The sequence below is a fragment of the Elephas maximus genome, chromosome 1, assembly GCF_024166365.1.
Source record: "Elephas maximus indicus isolate mEleMax1 chromosome 1, mEleMax1 primary haplotype, whole genome shotgun sequence".
Lineage (NCBI taxonomy): Eukaryota > Metazoa > Chordata > Mammalia > Proboscidea > Elephantidae > Elephas > Elephas maximus.
In genome coordinates, this window is record NC_064819.1 from 14812729 (window position 1) to 14832875 (window position 20147).

The following is a 20147-nucleotide window of genomic DNA, read 5'->3' on the forward strand; positions in this document are numbered from 1 at the left end:
AACGGACACTTGGGTTGTCTCCGCGTTTTGGCTGTTACGAATAATGCTGCCACGAATACTGCTGTACAAGGACTCATTTAGTCTTAGTTCTATAAGTAAATACATATTTAATGAACATCATCAGTTCTTTATGTCTATGTCTTTCTAGTTTAGTCATTTTGATTTTCTGAAATCTGGTTCTCTAGTAGATTCCTTAGGAAGGCCTTATGGAAACAATATTCCCTGAGTTCTTGATGTCGATTACAGTTTGAAGGTATATTTCAAAGTCACTTTTGCTGTATATAAAATACATGGTTTGCATTTTTTTTTCCTTAAAAATCTTAAATATGTGTTTAAGATTTCTTCCGGCTTAAAGCATTGCTGTAAAGAAGTCCAATACGGTCTCACTTATAAGTTATATGCTGTTTCTGCCTAGATGCCCAGAGAACGTTTTTATTTTCTTTAAAGTGCAGTAATTTACCAGATTATATCTGTTTGTCATTGGGTTTGATATTTCCCAGGTACACTCTGTGTTCTGTAAAATGTAGTTGCAAATATAGATATTTTTTAATTCCGTGTGTGTTTTTTTGTTTCCCCCTCCCTGTAGGGGATAGCTGCTTGACTATTCAGTGTTGTAGCTAGAAGAGATATCGAAGAGAGAAGGCTTCAGACAAGGAAGTAACTCAGTGGGGCCTGAGCCTCAGTTTCACGGGTTCAAAAACTAGATCTTAGAAATGAAATTGGAGGAGGTCAGGCTGAAAGACTGGCTTGTGTTAAGATGAAAGTCGTGTATGAAACAGAATTTCACTTAATTAACTTATTGTGAGAATGACAGCTGCCAAGTTCCCTGTTTTATTGGCAAGAATGTGTGCCTAGGGAAGCCAATGTAGTTTGCCTGGGAAGTATCGACTGAACTAATTTGATTGAGTTTAGAAGCTGGTGCTAGCCAGAACCTATTGGCAGCTACTAGCCAGGGCACCTTTTCCCTGGACAGCGTTAGAGCCAGACAACTGATCACTAAACTTGGCTTTATCACCCCCTTCCTCCTGATTTCATGCAGGCCAAACTTCCCCCACTTCCAAGCCCTCGTTTCTTTCTACATTCTTTCTTTAGAAAGGGGGCACTCCATTTGATTAATTTCCTGCTCTCTATTTTATAGATGCAGCCTAATCCTAGAAAAAAAAAAAAAAATCCTAGAAGAGACCCACCTAAATCCTCGAATTATTAGTCCTCTGTTGACCTGATTACAACCACTTCTTTAAAAGAAGCAATCTGGGTGAAACAAACACTTTCTCTGGCCTCTGTCCACCCAAAGACTTAAGCACAGTATATAACTACTATTGTCTCTGATCAGGGCTTCCTCCATTTTTTCCTATCTGTAATACTGTACAGTGTCATTGAGGCCACAGGTCATTATATTACTTTTTTATACATAAAAAGTAAAAATAATTTTAAAAATTAGTCAATATAGTATTAAAAAATAAAATACTTATGAACAAATTAAACAAAACAAGTGCAAAACTTACACTCTAAAATCTACAGAACACTGATGAAAGAAATTAAAGTAGATCTAAATAAGTGAAAAAAAATCCCATATTCATGGATTACAAGATTTGACATTGTAAAGATGGTAGTATTCCCCAAACTGATTTACAGACTCAATGCAATCTCTACTAGAATTCCAGCTGACTTCTTTGTGGAAATTAATAAATTGATTTTAAAATTCATATGGAATTGCAAGGGACCCAGACTAGCCAAAACAATTTTGAAAAAGAAGAATAAATTAGGAGGGCTCACTTCCCAATGACGAGCTCTTTACCACTATGCCACCAGCGCTCTTCGCAATTTCGAAACTTACTATAAAGCAACAGTAGTCAAGATAATATTGTACTGATAGACTATAGATCAATGGAATAGAATTGAGGGTACAAAAATGAATTCATAGATCTATGGTCAGCTGATTTTTGGCAACAATATCAAGACCATTCAATGTGAAAAGAATAGTCTTTTCAACAAATGGTGCTGGGACAACTGAATTTTCACATGCAAAAAATAAAATCGGACTCTTACCTCACACTATCTAGAAAAATTGACTAAAAATGGATCAAAGACCAACATGTAAGATCCAAAAACTGTAAATCTCTTAGAAGAAATCATATGGGTAAATCATCATAATTATGTATTTGGCAAAGAATTCTTAGCTATGACACCAAAAGCATGTGCAATGAAAGAAAAAGTAGATAAATTGGTTTTAGTCAAAATTACAAATGTTAATACTTTAAAGGGAACCATCAAGAAAGAACAAAGACAGCTCACAAAATTGAACAAAATATTTGCAAATCATCTGAAATCTGTTAAAAGGCTTGTATTCAGGATGTATAAAGAATGCCTACAACTCAATAATAAAAAGACAGGTAACCCAAATTACAAAAGGGCAAAGGTCTGAATAGACATTTCTCCAAGGAAAATATACAAAAGGTCAATAAGTATATGAAGAGATGCTTGACATAACTAGTCACTAGGAAAATGCACCGCCACGTGTTAGTTTGTTGTACTGTCGGGGCTTGCATGTTGCTGTGATGCTGGAAGCTATGCCACCAGTATTCAGATACCAGCAGGGTCACCCATGGAGGACAGGTTTCAGCTGAGCTTCCAGACTAAGACAGACTAGGAAGAAGGACCCGGCAGTCTACTTCTGAAAAACATTAAAAGCCAGTGAAAACCCTATGAATAGCAGCAGGACATTGTCTGATACAGTGCTGGAAGATGAGCCCCCCCAGGTTGCAAGGCACTCAAAAGATGACTGGGGAAGAGCTGCCTCCTCAAAGTAGAGTTGACCTTAATGACGTGGATTGAGTAAAGCTTTTGGGACCTTCATTTGCTGATGTGGCACGACTCAAAATGAGAAGAAACAGCTGCAAACATCCATTAATAATCAGAACCTGGAATGTACGAAGTATGAATCTGGGAAAATTGGAAATCATCAAAAATGAAATGGAACACATAAACATCGATATCCTAGGCATTAGTGAGCTGAAATGGACTGGTATTGGCCATTTTGAATCAGACAATCATATAGTCTACTATGCTGGGAATGACAGCTCGAAGAGGAATGGTGTTGCATTCATCATCAAAAAGAACGTTTCAAGATCTATCCTGAAGTACAACGCTGTCAGAGATAGGATAATATCCATACGCCAACAAGGAAGACCAGTTAATACCACTATTATTCAAATTTATGCACCAACCACTAGGGCCAAAGATGAAGAAATAGAAGATTTTTTATCAGCTGCTGCAGTCTGACATTGATCGAACATGCAATCAAGATGCATTGATAATTACTAGCGATTGGCATGCAAAAGTTGGAAACAAGGAAGAAGGATCAGTAGTTGGAAAATACGGCCTTGGTGATAGAAACAATGCCAGAGATCAAATCATAGAATTTTGTTGCAAATACCTTCTTTCACCAACATAAACGGTGTCCATATCTTTTTTATACACACGGACCTCACCAGATGGAACACACAGAAATCAAATTGACTACATCTGTGGAAAGAGACTATGGAAAACCTCAATATCATTAGTCAGAATAAGACCAGGGGCCGACTGTGGAACAGACCATCAATTGCTCATATGCAAGTTCAAGCTGAAACTGAAGAAAATCAGAGCAAGTCCACGAGAGCCAAAATATGACCTTGAGTACATCCTACCTGAATTTAGAGACCATCTCAAGAATTGATTTGACACTTTGAACACTAGTGACCGAAGACCAGATGAGTTGTGGAATGACATCAAGGACATCATACATGAAGAAAGCAAGAGGGCATTGAAAAGACAGGAAAGAAAGAAAAGACCAAGATGGATGTCAGAGGAGACTCTGAAACTTGCTCTCGAACGTCGAGCAGCTAAAGCAAAAGGAAGAATTGATGAAGTAAAAGAACTGAACAGAAGGTTTCAAAGGGCGTCTTGAGAAGACAAAGTAAAGTATCATAATGACATGTGCAAAGAGCTGGAGATGGAAAACCAAAAGGGAAGAACACGCTCGGTGTTTCTCAAACTGAAAGAACTGAAGAAAAAATTCAAGCCTCGAGTTGTAATAGTGAAGGATTCTATGGGGAAAATATTAAATGACTCAGGAAGCATCCAAACAAGATGGAAGGAATACACAGAGTCATTATACCAAAAAGAATTAGTTTTGATGTTCAACCATTTCAAGGGGTGGCATATGATCAGGAACCGATGGTACTGAAGGAAGAAGTCCAAGCTGCTCTGAAGGCATTGGCGAAAAACAAGGCTCTAGGAATTGATGGAACATCAATTGAGATGTTTCAACAAACAGATGCAGCACTGGAGGTGCTCACTCGTCTGTGCCAAGAAATATGGAAGACAGCTTCCTGGCCAACTGACTGGAAGAGATCCATATTTATGCCTATTCCCAAGAAAGGTGATCCCACCGAATGTGGAAATTAGAGAACAATATCATTAATATCACACACAAGCAAAATTCTGCTGAAGATCATTCAGAAACAGCTGCAGCAGTATGTTGACAGGGAGCTGCCAGAAATTCAGGCCAGTTTCAGAAGAGGACATGGAACCAGGGATATCATTGCTGATGTCAGATGGATCCTGGCTGAAAGCAGTGAATGCCAGAAGGATGTTTACCTGTGCTTTATTGACTATGCAAAGGCATTCGACTGTGTGGATCATAACAAATTATGGATAACATTGAGAAGAATGGGAATTCCAGAACACTTAATTGTGCTCATGAGGAACCTTTACATAGATCAAGAGGCAGTTGTTCAGACAGAACAAGGGGATACTGATTGGTTTAAAGTCAGGAAAGGTGTGCGTTAGGGTTGTATTCTTTCACCATACCTATTCAATCTGCATGCTGAGCAGATAACACGAGAAGCTGGACTATATGAAGAAGAACGGGGCATCAGGATTGGAGGAAGACTCATGAACAACCTACGTTATGCAGATGACACAACCTTGCTTGCTTCACTTGCTGAAAGTAAAGAGGACTTGAAGCACTTACTAATGAAGATCAAAGACCACAGTCTTTCGTATGGATTGCACCTCAACATAAAGAAAACAAAAATCCTCACAACTGGACCAATGAGCAACATCATGATAAACGGAGAAAAGATTGAAGATGTCAAGGATTTCATTTTACTTGGATCCACAATCAAGAGCCATGGAAGCAGCAGTCAAGAAATCAAAAGACGCATTGCATTGGGTAAATCTGCTGCAAAGGACCTCTTTAAAGTGTTGAAGAGCAAACAAAGATGTCTCCTTGAAGACTAAGGTGCGCCTGACCCAAGCCATGGCATTTTCAATCACATCATATGCATGTGAAAGCTGGACAGTGAATAAGGAAGACCGAAGAAGAATTGATGCCTTTGAATTGTGGTGTTGGCGAAGAATACTGAATGGACTGCCAAAAGAACGAACAAATGTGTCTTGGAAGAAGTACAACCAGAATGCTCCTTAGAGGCAAGGATGGCAAGACTGTGTTTTACATACTTTGGACATGTTGTCAGGAGGGATCAGTCCCTGGAGAAGGACATCATGCTTGACAGAGTACAGGGTCAACAGGGTCAGCGGAAAAGAGAAAGACCCTCAGTGAGGTGGATTGACACAGTGGCTGCAACAATGAGCTCAAGCATAGCAATGATTGTAAGGATGGCTCAGGACCAGGCAATGTTTTGTTCTGTTGTGCATAGGGTCGCTATGAGTCGGAACCGACTCGACGGCACCTAATAACAACAACAACAAGGCAAATGCAAATCGATACGCCTTTATACATACAAGAATGGCTAGAGCTAAAATATCAGATAATAAGTGTTAACAAGGATGTGGGGGAAGTAGAACCCTAATAGAGGGTCAACAAAAAAGAGGAAGACCCTCAACAAGATGGACTGACACAGTGGCTGCAACAATGGGCTCAAGCATAGCAACAATTGTGAGGCTAGCACAGGACTGGGCAGTATTTCGTTCTGTTGCGCGTGGGGTCATTATGAGTTGGAACTGACTCAATGGCATCTAACAACAACAACAAAAACACACTGCTGGTAGAAATATAAAATGCTTCAGTCACTTTGGAAAATAGTCGGACGGTTTCTTAAACAAATATAGAGTTTACCGTATGACCTGGCAATTCTACTCCTAGGGTATATCCGAGAGAAACAAAAATGTATGTCCACACAAAAGCTTGTACATAAATGTTTAGAGCAGCATTATTCATACTAGCCAAAAAGCAGAAACCACCCAAATGTTCATCACCAAGTGAATGGACAAACAAAATGTGGCATATGTGGTTCTGACTCATAGCCACCCTGTGTACAACAGAACAAAACACTCCTCATGTGCGCCATCCTCACAATCATTGTTACGCTTGAGCTCACCGTTGCAGCCACTATGTCAATCCATCTCGCTGAGGGCCTTCCTCGTTTTCGCTGACCCTGTACTCTGTCAAGCATGATGTCCTTCTCCAGGGACAGTTCCTTACTGACAACATGTCCGAAGTATGTGAGATGAAGTCTCACCATCCTCACTTTCAAGGAACATTCTGGCTGTTCTTCTTCTAAGACAAATTTGTCCGTTCTTCTGGCAGTCCATGGTATATTCAATATTCTTGGCCAACACTGTAATTCAAAGGCATCGATTCTTCTTTGGTCTTATTCATTGTCCAATTTTCACACGCATATGAGGCGACTGAAAACACCATGGCTTGGATCAGGCTCACCTTAGTCCTTAAAGTGACATTTTTGCTTTTTAGCACTTTAAAGAGATCTTTTGCAGCAGATTTGCCCAATGCAATACATTGTTTGATTTCTTGACTGCTGCTTCCATGGGGCATTGATTGTGGATCCAAGTAAAATAAAATCCTTGACAACTTCAATCTTTTCTCCATTTATCATAATGTTGCTTATTGGTCCAGTTGTGAGGATTTTTGTTTTCTTTATGTTGAGGTGTAATCCATACTGAAGGCTGTGGTCTTTGATCTTCATTAGTAAGTGCTTCAAGTCCTCTTGACTTTCAGCAAGCAAGGTTGTATCATCTGCATATTGCAGGTTGTTAATGAGTCTTCCTCCAATGCTGATGCCCTTCTTCTTCATATAATCCAGCTCTCTGGATTATTTGCTCAGCATACCGACTGAACAAGTATGGTGAAAGGATATAACCCTGACACATACTTTTTCTGACTTTAAGCCCCACAGTATCCCCTTGTTCTGTTTGAACGATTGCCTCTCGGTTTATGTACAGGTTGCTCAAGAGCACAATTAAGTGTTCTGGAATTCCCATTCTTTGCAATGCTATCCATAATTATGATCCACATAGTTGAATGAGTTTGCATAGCCAGTAAAACACAGGTAAACATCTTTCTGGTATTCTCTGCTTTCAGCCAGGATCCGTCTGACATCAGCAATGGTATCCCTGGTATCCACATCCTCTTCTAAATCTTGCAATTCCCTGTTGATATAATGCTGCAGCTGCTTTTGAATGATCTTCAGCAAAATTTTACTTGTGTGTGATATTAATGATAGTTCGATAACATCTGCATTCTGCTGGATTACCTTTCTTTGGAATGGACACAAATATGGGTCTCTTCCAGTTACTTGGCCAGGAACCTGTCGTGCAAATTTCTTGGCATAAATGAGTGAGGACCTCCAGAGGTGCATCCATTTGCTGAAACATCTCAGTTGGTATTCTGTCAATTCCTGAAGCCTGGTTTTTCGCCATTCCCTTCAGTGTAGTTGGAACTTCTTTACTATCTTAAACTAAATAAAAATTAAATTGCAAATGGACTAAAGATTTAAATGCAAAAGAAAAGTAAATTTAAATTCGTAAAAAAAACTAGGACAGTACATGTATAATCTATGGTTTGGGGTGACTTTCTAAGAATCAAGAAATTGTAAAGTAAAAGGCATATTTGACTGTTTAGAAGCAACATTTTTTTTTTTTTTTGGTATGGCAAAATGTAGCATAAACAAATATACAATCAATATACCTGAAAAAAAAAACTGTGCTATTATTTTCACACCAAGGATTACTGTCTACACAAAGCATATTTAAAAACTGACAAGGCAAAGACCAACCACTGAATAGAAAATTATGCAAAAGATACAAATAAACAATTCACTATGAGTAAAACCAAATGGCCCACAAACATATGAGTATGCTCAAATTCACTAGAAATCAGAGAAATGAAAATGAAGGTAATGAAAAATCACACCCATCACACTGACAAACAAAAACAGTCAAAGCAAAGCTCCCACGGATCAAACATGGGATAATTTGAGCATCAATGAGAATCATAACTGCAATAAATTGAAACTCATCAGTCCACGAATTCATAGTGATACTAAAAAAAATCACCAATATGAAGGCACTAATTCATTATTTTGAAAACTGGTAAATAATGGAAAAGAACCAAGCATTTATCCTGCCTTGTGTATAGAACTGTATTATCAGGTAACCCAAGAGCAGATGTAAGGTAGTACTCCTTTATTGGGGATATTCCAGCTAATAAATGAAGGAGAGTTAGACTATCACCATTTTACAACCCTAATGAACTAACACATGTGGGTACCGAGCATCAATGGTTGCTAACATCACAAAGGCAGAAACACCCAGACATTGTGTGACTCCTGATGGAGGAGCAGATACCATCTATAAATTATTCTCCCCATAAAGGTCAAAATGGAATCTGTTTAAGCCTTTATATTCGAATACCAATTTACAGGAAATACAGAGGATGAGGAAAATATCCCACAATATAGGAATGCCATCTGCAATGTTCAGACTGTGGAAAATTTCACAGCACAAAACAACCTGGAACCTTTAACAAATAAATTGTAAGGAAAAAAAAAAAAAAAGGATGGGGAATCCTATAATTTAAAAAAGACTTAGAAGACATTAATCAATTGCAATTTGTGGACCTTATTTGGATTCTTACTCAAACAAACTGTTAAACTTGTAATATAAACACTGAATATTTAATAAGAAATTGTTAATTTTTTAGATATGTGTGCGTAATAGCTTCCCAAGGCCCTCGTAACAAATTACCACTAACTAGCTTAAAACAACAGAAATTTATTCTCTGACAGTTCTGGAGGCTAGAAGTCCGAAATCAAGCTGTTGGCAGGGCCGTGTTCTTTCTAAAGGCTGTAGGGGAGAATCTGTCCCATGCCTTTTTCTTAGCCTCTGGTATTGACAGCAAACCTTGGCATTAGATGTTACTCCAGTCTCTGCCTCTGTCATCACAAGGCATTCTCCCCACGTCTGTGTCTCTCTGTCTCTCCTCTTCTTATAAACCAAAACCAAAGTCATTGCTGTCAAGTCGATTCTGACTCATAGTAGCCCTACAGGGTAGGGTAGAACTGCCCCATAGGGTTTCCAAGGAGCAGCTGGTGGATTTGAACTGCCAGCCTTTTGGTTAGCCACCGAGCTCTTAATCACTGTACCACCAGGGCTCCTCGTCTTATAAGGATACCAATGATATTGGATTAAGGTGCACCCTGTTCTAGTATGAGCTCATCTTAATTAATTATATCTGTAAGACCTTATTTCTAAATAAGGTCACATTCCGAGGTTCTGGAACGGACATGAATTTTGGAGGGCTCTATTCATTATATTATTTGTCTACTTGTTTATTATACTATTTGTCTACTTTTGTGTATGTCTGAAATTCTCCATAATAAAAAGTAAACACACACACATACCAAGCCTTAGCACCTATGCTGGTGGGATGTAAGAAGAGAATTCTCACACATTGCTGGCAGAAGCGAGAAGTTTTACCAGTTTTTAGAAAGGAATTTGGCATGATCTTTTTTTTTTTTTTAATTTTAAAATACGTATATCCTTTGACCCAGTAATCCTAGTCCTAGGACTTCATTTCTTAGATACAGAAATAGAAACACATAAGGCCAAATGGACAAGTAGGTTTACTGTGACACTGCTCATAGGTGCCCCGAACTGGAAACAAGGTGAATTCACAGCAGCAGATTTGGGAGACTTTCTCATTTTCCCTCTACTTAACCCTTTACTTGTGTCCTTCTATTTTGCAGAGGCTGGAAAACTAAAGACATATTTCCCAGACTTCCTTGAACCTAGGTAATATGAGTTCACAGGCAAAAATAATGATGCATCTGGGATACACATGCAGTACAAAAGAATGACCCATTTATCAGAATCAACCAACCACACGGACAAGAAGTTAAAATACACATAATAAATATGTTTAACAAGATAAAGAACATTGGAAATATGAAGCGAGGACAAGCAACTATAAAGAACAAACTGTATGAATAATATAACAATTAAAACTAGGAACTCGATAGAGGGATTTATCAGCGAAACAGGTAGAGGAGAAGAACAAAGGAGATGAAAGATCAGATGAAGAAATTTTCCCAGGATTCAAGAATAAGCAAGGAGGTGGAAGGACAAGCGAAAACTTAAGAGACACGGAGAATTGAAGTGGAAGCATCAAATTCTGGAGAATACGAATCACAGAAGGAGAAAGGAAAATAAATTACGAGGAAATATTTGAAGGAATAGACTGAGAATTTTCCAGAATTAAAGAAAGATGTAAGAGCTCTGATTTAATGAACTCATGAAGTACTTGCCAAGAGAGATTAAAACAAAAAAGCAAAATAGAAAAAGAAGAAGAAGAAAAAAAAAGCCACAACAAACACTCCCATGCCTGTCAGAATAAAATTTAAGACCATCAAAGTCAGAGAAAATTCTAAAGACTTCCAGAGAGAAAAACTGTACCACCTTCAAAGCAACAAGAATTTGCTTGATGACAGGTTTCTTAATAGCCATTCCGAGAGCCAGGAGACAATGGTGTAGTGTGTTAAGTGCTGAAGAAAAACAAGTTAGATCTTAGAATTTTATACCAAAATTATTGTTTTCAATTTATTTTCCTTTGTGTTACTTTCAATTTTGTCTTCATTTCTGATTTGGTTTTATTATTTTCCTTGCATTTTTTCCTAAGCTCTGCCAGCTCATTCTTCATTTCCATCAGTCATCTCGTCATCTTGTCCCTAAGCTCTTGCTTCTCTGCTCGGTGCTCTTGATGTTATAGCTATTTCATTCAGTTTAAAAATTCATGGTTAAATACTTGATCACAACTTTTACCTACTCAATGGCAACATTTTTTTCTGATAGTGTTTTTAATTAGCCATTCTATTTTTCCATTCCTTTCCTCTCCCCTTCCTCCTGCCCCCAATATTTTAGTATAAATTCTATGCTGGTCCTTCCTGACAACTCCTTTTTTTTTTTTTTTTAAATTAGGTAAGGTTTTCCTGGACCAGCTATCTGCAGAAGGCTTGTGTGTAAGAAGGGCTGGGGTTTTCTTTAATAGTCAGAGTTGTGTGAATTAATTCGTTTAGTGTTTACTTCTTCACATGGAATAGGCAGCTATGTTCATTTTTCACTATGTAGAGTCTGTGGATCCTCTTCCCACCGTTAGAAACTACAGAAATTGAAGACTAGCTTTTTCTGCTGTCTGGAGCCATAGCACCCCCTTCTCTGTTTCCTCTCATATGCACCGCGGCTTGAATAACCACTACTCCAGCAGGTCTTTCAGCTATTTTGTAGTTTGATTTTAGAGCTGTCTCTTGATTTCCACCCCTCTGCCCTGCCCCCAAACGAAGTCTGTACTCTTCTTGTCATTTTTGATGATTTCTACAAAAGAAGAGGTAAATGGAAAGTTTGCACTACTATCCTCATACTTAAATCCAACCTAAACTATCATTTAAATGTGAGAGTGAAATAAAAATATTCAAGTCCTCAGAGAGTTACCAAAGATACTCTTTGGGGAAAAAAAAATACAAAAAAAAAAAAAAATCAACCAGCAGAAAAATAGAGAACATCCAAGATGAGTATCAAAGGGAAAAAAGAAAGAACAGCAATCTAAAGTTCTATATGACACCAACATAGAAAGAGTGTGTCTGGCTCCTTTGGTGTTAGGGGCCTTCTCCTTGGAAACTTTAGCATTTAGGTCTGGAGGGAGTCTTTGAGATCCTATATCCTCAGTTTGTAGGTGCTGGGGTTCCAAACCCCTCAAAGATACTTTGCCTTGTCTTTGAATGCCCAACGTGTAGCACACAGTAGAGAGCTAACAAATGATCAGTGAATGGTCACATAGCACATGAAGACAGTTACCAGGTCACCTACCTCTCAATCCAGTGCTCTTGCTCTTCTCATGCACCATGTTATTCAAATGAACTTTTCCAGACTTAAAACATCATTGCCTGTTTAACTCTTACATTCATCAACATCATGACCTTTTCTCAAACTTCCCTCTCTTTAGCCCAAGATACAAAAACTACGCTTTAAATTCTCATGCTCTTTCTGGGTAGGTTGGGGGCTGCGAGGAGTTGCTTTATGTGTACAAAAATCTGACGGGACAGATTTTTAGTCTAGTAGTGGTAGGGGAGAGGGGGGAGGTGATAGTGGTCTGAGTTTCTGGTGAAAATGATCATCAGCTTTGTGGTGGGCGAAGGGTGGAGTGGTGGAATATAGCTCGCTGCTCTGAAGAGTGAAGACCTACTTTACTTATTCAAATACTTAATGTATTGACTTGCTCTAGTTTCTGTCCCATCTCCACCAATCTATCTCCCTATCTTAAAAGCAAGTCTGACAGTACTGACTGACCTACAAAAGGAAAAAGAAAAAAAGATTAATTTTCTCTCCATCCATTGAGGCTCTGGGTTTGAAAATTCTTCCGCCTTTATTCTTTCTTCTCGCCAAACCACAAATAAACTACTACCCTCCAAGAGGGTCTGTTATGCTTGTTTTGGAGCCACTAATTTTCAAAATATTTGATTCTGGTCTCCTACCCCAGCTCTGGGCCCGGAGCTGACAGCCAAGTGCAGAATGATCCGGAAAGGATGGGGGGGTGAAAATATGTACCTTGGCTGTGTGCTCCCTGCTGAGCAACTGATCACATTCCTTGCTGCAGAGCTGAACAAATGTGCGAGTTTCCAGCTCCGAAGGGGATCATGTTTTTCTCCTGGATAGTCTGGGATACCTCTGCATACCTCGGAGAGAGAGCTCCATGAAGAAAGGGGCCCTCTTACCCTATGGGCTGAGCAGAAGATGGCACTGGGGCTCTGGAAATGTGAGAACTCAGCATGAAAGTCACTGCTGATGGGAGAAGAGCCCGTACAACTTTCTCCACATACTTCAAAAAGAACTTCAAATAAGTTTTGATGGAATTGGCCAAGTGACAGGTGGGAAATTGTTTTACTAGTATTACGCCACATGTTAAACAGAGATTTTAAGAACACCGTGTGCCTTTCATAAAGCAAAACCTTAGTGTCTAGTATGTATGTACACACACACACAAAATATAAAAATTTTTTTTAATTTTTTTTTACACACACACACACACACACAATATGTATATGTAATTAGAAATCAGTATCATCTATTTAGCGTTTATAGATCACAAAGAATTTCCATGCTATCTTGTTTAACCCTCACAACAAATCCCAGAGGGAATTCCTTATTATTATCAATCTAGTAAAAAAAAAAAAAAATTTTTTTTTTTTTTTTTTGGTAGAGACAGAATGGCATTGAGCTGGATTTAAGTGATGTATTTGGGGCCTCTTACCCTACTAATTCGCAGGAGAAAGATGTGTCAGTCTGCTTCAGTAAAGATTTACAGCCTTGGAAACCCTATGGGGGCAGTTCTACAGGGTCACTGAGTTGGAATCGACCTGACGGCAGTGGGTTTGGGTCTACCCTACTAATTAAGGAGGACTGGTGGGCACAAACAGTTAAGCATTCAGCTGCTAACTGAAAGGTTGGTGGGTTTGAATCCACTCAGTGGCTTTGCAGGAAAAAGATCTGGTGATTTACTTCCATAAAGATTACAGCCAAGAAAACCCTATGGAGCAGTTCTACTCTCACATGGGATTGCTGAGTTGGAATCGACTTGACAACAACTATGACTCTACTAATTAAAACTTAAGCCAGTTCTGTCACTCTGCTTTTTCTTCACAGCACTCTTCACTATATATTCCTTTGTTTATTGTCTCTCCCAATGTAATACAGGCTCCCTGATATGTGAAATGTGCCTTGTTCATTGTTGCAGTCTTACAGTCTAGAATAGTACCTGGCATATGTTAGAGTTTCACTTCATTTGTTGAATAAATGAATCGTTAGCTGAAGACATCACCCCACAATGTAAGCTGAAGACATCACCCCACGATGTAAGCACTATATACACACTCCTTGTTAGCTGCCATTGAGTTGGCCCCTGACTCATGGCAACCCCATACACAATGGAATGAAACGAAATGCTGCCTGATCCTGCACCATCCCTGTGACTGGTTGTGGATCAGACCGTTGCGATCCATAGAATTTTCACTGGCAGATTTTCAGAGGTAGATTGCCAGGTCTTTCTTCTTAGTCTTAGTCTGGAATCTCTGCTGAAACCTATTCAGCATCACAGCAACACTGCCGCCAACACTGACGAGATAGCTGGTGGCTCTGCTTGAGGTGCAACGGCCGGAATCGAACCTGGTCTCTCACGTGGAAGCCAAGAATTCTATCACCGAACCACCACTGCCTTCTACATACACACTGGTTCACTCATAACGGGCTGTATGCCCTTTCTACCCAATTTATTCTAGGTTTTGAAATTATTCCCTACTTTGCATGTAGTGGATGCAGGCCTTTGTGACTTTTAGGTGTCGAAATAAATAAAATACCACCATTGGTGAAAACTGAAGATTTCTGGAAGACTTAATAAACTCAAGGAGGTGGCAGAATAAGGGAACAATCTGCACTAAGTTCTTTGCTTCATTATTCATTAGCCCTACTCCTAGATCTCTACCACTTGGTCAAATAGAATCAGATTCTTTTATCTTCACTGGTAGTCACAGATGTTAAATCCATCGTGAACACTTTGTATATTACCTCCTCTGATCCAAGAAAGGATAGTAAAATACTGGAAGGTGGTTCTTTTCCATGCCATACTCATTATCGATCAGGAGATACTGAATTCACACCATCAAAGTTCAGGGGATACTCACCTAATATGCTTTTCATACTCTGGGACATCTGAAAAGGTACTATGAGAAGGCTGGGATTTGGGGCCAGACTAGTCCTTCTGAAACTACGATGAGGCAGTTATACTGCCTCCTGGTGTCATGGTCTAAAGAAGAATGCTGTCTTTTTTCCTTATCCCATTGTCCACTAGCAGTAACTCTATCAAGACTCAACACAGAATTCTTGGCCAAAAAAACTTGTTTTTCATTTTAGACATTGCTCAGTGTGTCCCAAACTGATCAGGCTGAAAACCGTGGAGTCATCTTTGATTTCTCCTTTTTTTTCTGTGTACTATAGTCATCAAGCCTACTGACAGTTTCTTCAATTTCTCTGTCCTTTTCACTTTTACTTCCAAAGGCTTACCAATTTAGGTCTGGACTACCGCAAGAGCTTTCTAAGTGGTCTCCAATCTCTTCCTCCTCTCATCTGTCCTATTGACCATCACTCTCTGAAGTTTTAAAAACATTCCATTTCATCTGGTAATCTTTAATTAAAAACAAAACAAAGTTACCCAAACCCTCCAACAACGCCATAATGGTTAAAATTCTTCAGCTTGGAGTTCAAGATATCCCCTGATCTGATCCAAACTCTTCTAATTGCGTCACCATCATTTATTATTACCACCCTTCCCAGCCCCTCTATTTTAGCCAGGTTGGCTTACCTTCATATGCCACACTCAACCAACTCCCACGTTTAGATGACACTTTCTATGGGGTAAACACTGAGGATATTCAGAGAACTTCTTAATCACATACATCCATCAAGATCTAAACGAAGCTTCTTCTAGGTCTTCCTCTACCATTTCTTGGCTTCTTTCTGCTGTAAAGTTTTATTAAATTCACTGTCTCTACCATCCATTTTTTAAAATTTTTATTGTGCTTTAACTGAGTTTACAAGTCAGTCTCTCATACAAAACCTTATTATATACACCTTGCTATATACTTCTAGTAGCTCTTCCCCTAATGAGACAGAACATTCCTTCTCTCCACCCTGTATTTCCATGTCCATTCTTCTGTCCCCCTCTGCCTTCTCATCTCCCCAGAGGGGGACAGAAGAATGGACACGGAAATACAGGGTGGAGAGAAGGAATGTTCTGTCTCATTAGGGGAAGAGCTACTAGAAGTATATAGCAAGCTCCCCCAGACAGGAGCTGCCCATATAGTCTCACGTGTCTGCTTGCTCCAAGAAGTTCACTCCTCACCAGTATCATTTTCTATCTTGTAGTCCCATCCAATCCCTGTCTGAAGAGTTGGCTTTGGGAATGGTTCCTGTTTGGGGCTAACAGAAGGTCTGGGGACCATGACCTCCGGGATCCTTCTAGTCTCAGTTAAGTCTGGTCTTCTTACGAGAATTTGAGGTCTGCATCCCACTGCTCTCCTGCTCCTTCAGGGATTCTCTGTTGCGCTCCCTGTCACGGCAGTCATTGGTTATAGCTGGGCACCATCTAGTTCTTCTGGTCTCAGGCTGATGCAATCTCTGATTTATGTGGCCCATTCTGACTCTTGGGCTCATACTTACCTTGTGTCTTTGGTGTTCTTTCTCCTTTGCTCTATGTGGGTTCAGACCAACTGATACATCTTAGATGGCCGCTTGCTAGCGTTTAAGACTCCCGATGCCACTCTCCAAAATGGGATGCAGAATGTCTTCTTAACAAATTTTATTACGCCAACTGACCCAGATGTCCCCTGAAACCATGGTCCCCAAACCACCATGCGTGCTACGCTGGCCTTCGAAGCATTTGGTTTGCTTTGAAATTTAACCCTGATTGTTTCATGTTTCTCTTTTATGTCATGTGTATATCTTATATCAAAAAACAGTAAACTCCTGGTGAAGGTGCCTAAAGGAATTTCCAGCCTCATTTGTTCTTCAATCAAATTATAAAAACCTATTGCTGTCGAGTTGATTCTGACTCATAGCAACCCTACAGGACAGAGTAGAACTGCCCTCATAAGGTTCCTAAGGCTATAAACCTTTATGGAAGCATATTGCCATATCTTTCTCCTATAGAGCAGCTGGTGGATTAGAACCACCGACCTTCTGGTTCGCAGCCGAGCACCACCACTGCGCCATCATAACCCCTAAATAATTGAAGCGTGGTGGTTAAGTGCTCGGCTGCTAACCAAAAGGTCAGCAGTTTAAATCCACCAGCCACTCCTTGAAAACCATGTGGGGCAGTTATACTCTGTCCTATAGGGTCACTATGAGTCAGAATCGACTTGACAACAATGGGTTTTTCGGGCATAAGCACTTTTGAATTTCCTTCACATATAAGGATGTCCATCCTAAATTAAGGGTAAAATAGGGCTATCTTATGGGATTATCCTTTAATAACCTTAAGAATTTACTTCTCCATATGAATAACAAATATTTGGCAGTAGACAGGTAACAATTTTCTTCCTTGTTTTATAATTTTGTATTTCTAAACTGTACTTTTGAACTGTGTTAGAGAATTGTGGCCTATTACCTCCAAATAGAACTTAATGATTAATTATGAATACTGGAAATAAGAAAAAATTTAATTTTAATAGTTCTTCTGTGAAAATAGTTTAGAATTCATGTAATAACTTCAGACTTAAAAAAAAACTCTATCTGTAAAATGTGAACTTTTGAAAGAGACTGTATCTGGGTCCTTCAGAAGCTGTAGCATCAATACCTAAAAAATCAGCAGGAAGAGTTTCAGGGGCCAGCAGAGTACTCCTTAATGCTAAAGCCTGCCCAAGTACTGAACACTATTACACAAAGCAAGTGACTTGTACAAAGTATTGGTGATAGCACAACGTTCAGTTTTCTAAGAGTTAAAGTGAGGCTGCTTAATGAAGGGAGATGATACTGAGCAGTTAAGAAATGCTGGTACAGACTGGCAGAAGGACCAACCTAGTTTATCTTATTTATAGAACAGAAAACGTGCTCAGCTAATGTACTGAAGAAAAAAAAAAACTGGTTCAGAGACGCAGATTTACAGCCAGTGCCAAGATTTATAAACACCACCACGTTCAAATAAGAAGAGCAAACATTCATTTATTAAAAAACATATTTTCAAAACTGAAACTTATTTGTTAGCACATATCAGCCTGACTTTATTTCTTTAAATGCCTTAAACATGCAATCAGGATAAAAATATGTAAAAGTGCCAAACTTTCAAAAACCACACGCTAACTTCGGATGTTTACCTATATTTTCTTGGACCAATCAATGTTTTTAAGAGATGGAGATACTGGTACCTTTTCTCTTAAAAAAAATATTTATACATCTCACCAACATTAGCTTGTAGCACAGAGCATCCCATATAAAAACACAACATCATTAAAAAAGCAAACAGGAATCCTGAAAGAGAAAAGAAACTCCAGTTTGAATAAAATAAATTGTCCCCAGAGACTTTCCCCATTATCGTTTAGGACAACCAGACAATCCTTCCCATCTGTACCTTATCTCCGCAGGTACGTATTAACGTAAAACTCTAGTTGCTAAGCATCAAATGGAAACAATACTTACAATCCTTTCCTAATTATCTACAACTTTTGTCTCTTAGCAAATGTCAATATCTTAAGATGACTTACTTTTTAAGTTCCACAATACCAATATATTCCAGTAATAAACTTATTATTCACATAATTTGTTATTTCACACATAATTAATAACATAAAAGCGTATTTCTTCTCTAAAGAAACTTAAAATATACATTCAATGTAGCCTAGTCCTGATACTTTTAAAAAAAGCATTCAATTAGTTTTTTTTTTCCTGAATTCATTTCTCTAGAAGACCAGTCCTTAAGGATTTCTGGAGTCTAGCTATGTTGGCATCCAAAGCTGCAAGACCATTTCTGAAGTCTTGCTCATCACGAGAAGTAAACGTTGAAAAGGAAGAGATACTCCAGTCAGACATCAAGTCAGAATTTAAAAAACTACCATCGGAGACGGTATTGCCTTTGATTTCAACGTTGTTGCTTTGACAAGCAGGGGGGCCATGGCAGACAGCCTGGTCCTGTGCCTCCTCAGTGGTAGCAGGGATCTTACCAATTGCTTCCTTTATTTTCTTGAGGAGCTGTCTGTCTTCTATATCATCTGTTCTGGAAAGTTCTTCAGGTGCATCTTCTGCTTCCTTTTTTGAAGAGGAACAAACGATGGGCACGCACAGCTTATTTTCCTTTTCAGAGACAAGTCCACTGTTGCTGACTGGCTGGGGTGTAGCTACACTTATCTGTGGCTGGGGGGATATTCTCTTAGATGGTGGTGATTTCTTTTTAGGAGTGCTTCTAACAAAAGGAATATAAATTGTATCATCCAAATTATACCCATCTTCTATTAAAGTCTTGGTTTCGCTCTCCTCATCAGAACCCTGTTTCGAAACGGCAGAAATAATCCCAGGGGCTGAAGCTTCCTCCATGTTCTCAGTGTTACCGTGTTGAGGAACTTTGGAGGGCAGGGCAGTTTCATGGCGTCTACCTGGCACCATGTTTTCCTCATTTTTAACTGCACAAAGGGGCTCTGAATGTGTAAAAATGTGATTTGTTTCTAACTTATTTAAGTAGCTCATTATGGAAGTGTGAGTAGGGGTTGGGTCATGTTGAAGTTGTTTTTCATAAATGTTCAGAAGTGATTTGGTAAGGTTATTCCCAGGCTTGCAGCGAGCACTGTCCATACTAAGATCTGAGAGAAGTTTTGCCATACTGCTCTGTAAAGTTCTGTTAAGAAGAATTTAGTACACTATTATTATTTTTTACCTGTTTCTTTAATTTATTTATATACAACTCATCATCTTAAAAAGAAAAGTGCCTGGTTCTTAATTTGGAAACAAGCAATTAAAAGCACAAAGTCATAGACTACGCTCTGGCAAGAGTCCATTAAAACAACACATGATAAAAAGTCTTGGTCAGCATCAAACCTAACAATATATCTAAAAATAGAGAATCAGAAATTCTTTTCTTTGAAGACATGAGGATGCTTTATTCTAGAGAAACATTGCAAAATGAGTCTTAGAATGAAAAATTAGCCTCATATAGGCAGGCTAAGGTACAAAAAGCAAAATGGAAAATATGTAACTCCTTTGTTAATAAATTCTGTTAGAAATTAAGTTACTTCCCTCCATTTAAGATATATATG

General features: G+C 38.9%; 1 protein-coding gene across 2 annotated transcripts in view; it reads right to left on the reverse strand.

Moving 5' to 3' along the window:
• Positions 1 to 18059: 18059 nt before the first annotated feature.
• The window catches only part of CCDC14 (coiled-coil domain containing 14), a 48450-nt gene continuing 46362 nt past the window's right edge, over positions 18060 to 20147 (reverse strand). For both annotated transcript variants that reach the window (XM_049878436.1, XM_049878431.1), the window contains exon 13: positions 18060 to 19729. In XM_049878436.1, the coding sequence (XP_049734393.1) occupies positions 18793 to 19729 (937 nt within the window). In that variant the 3' untranslated portion in view covers positions 18060 to 18792. The remainder of the gene's footprint in view (positions 19730 to 20147) is intronic.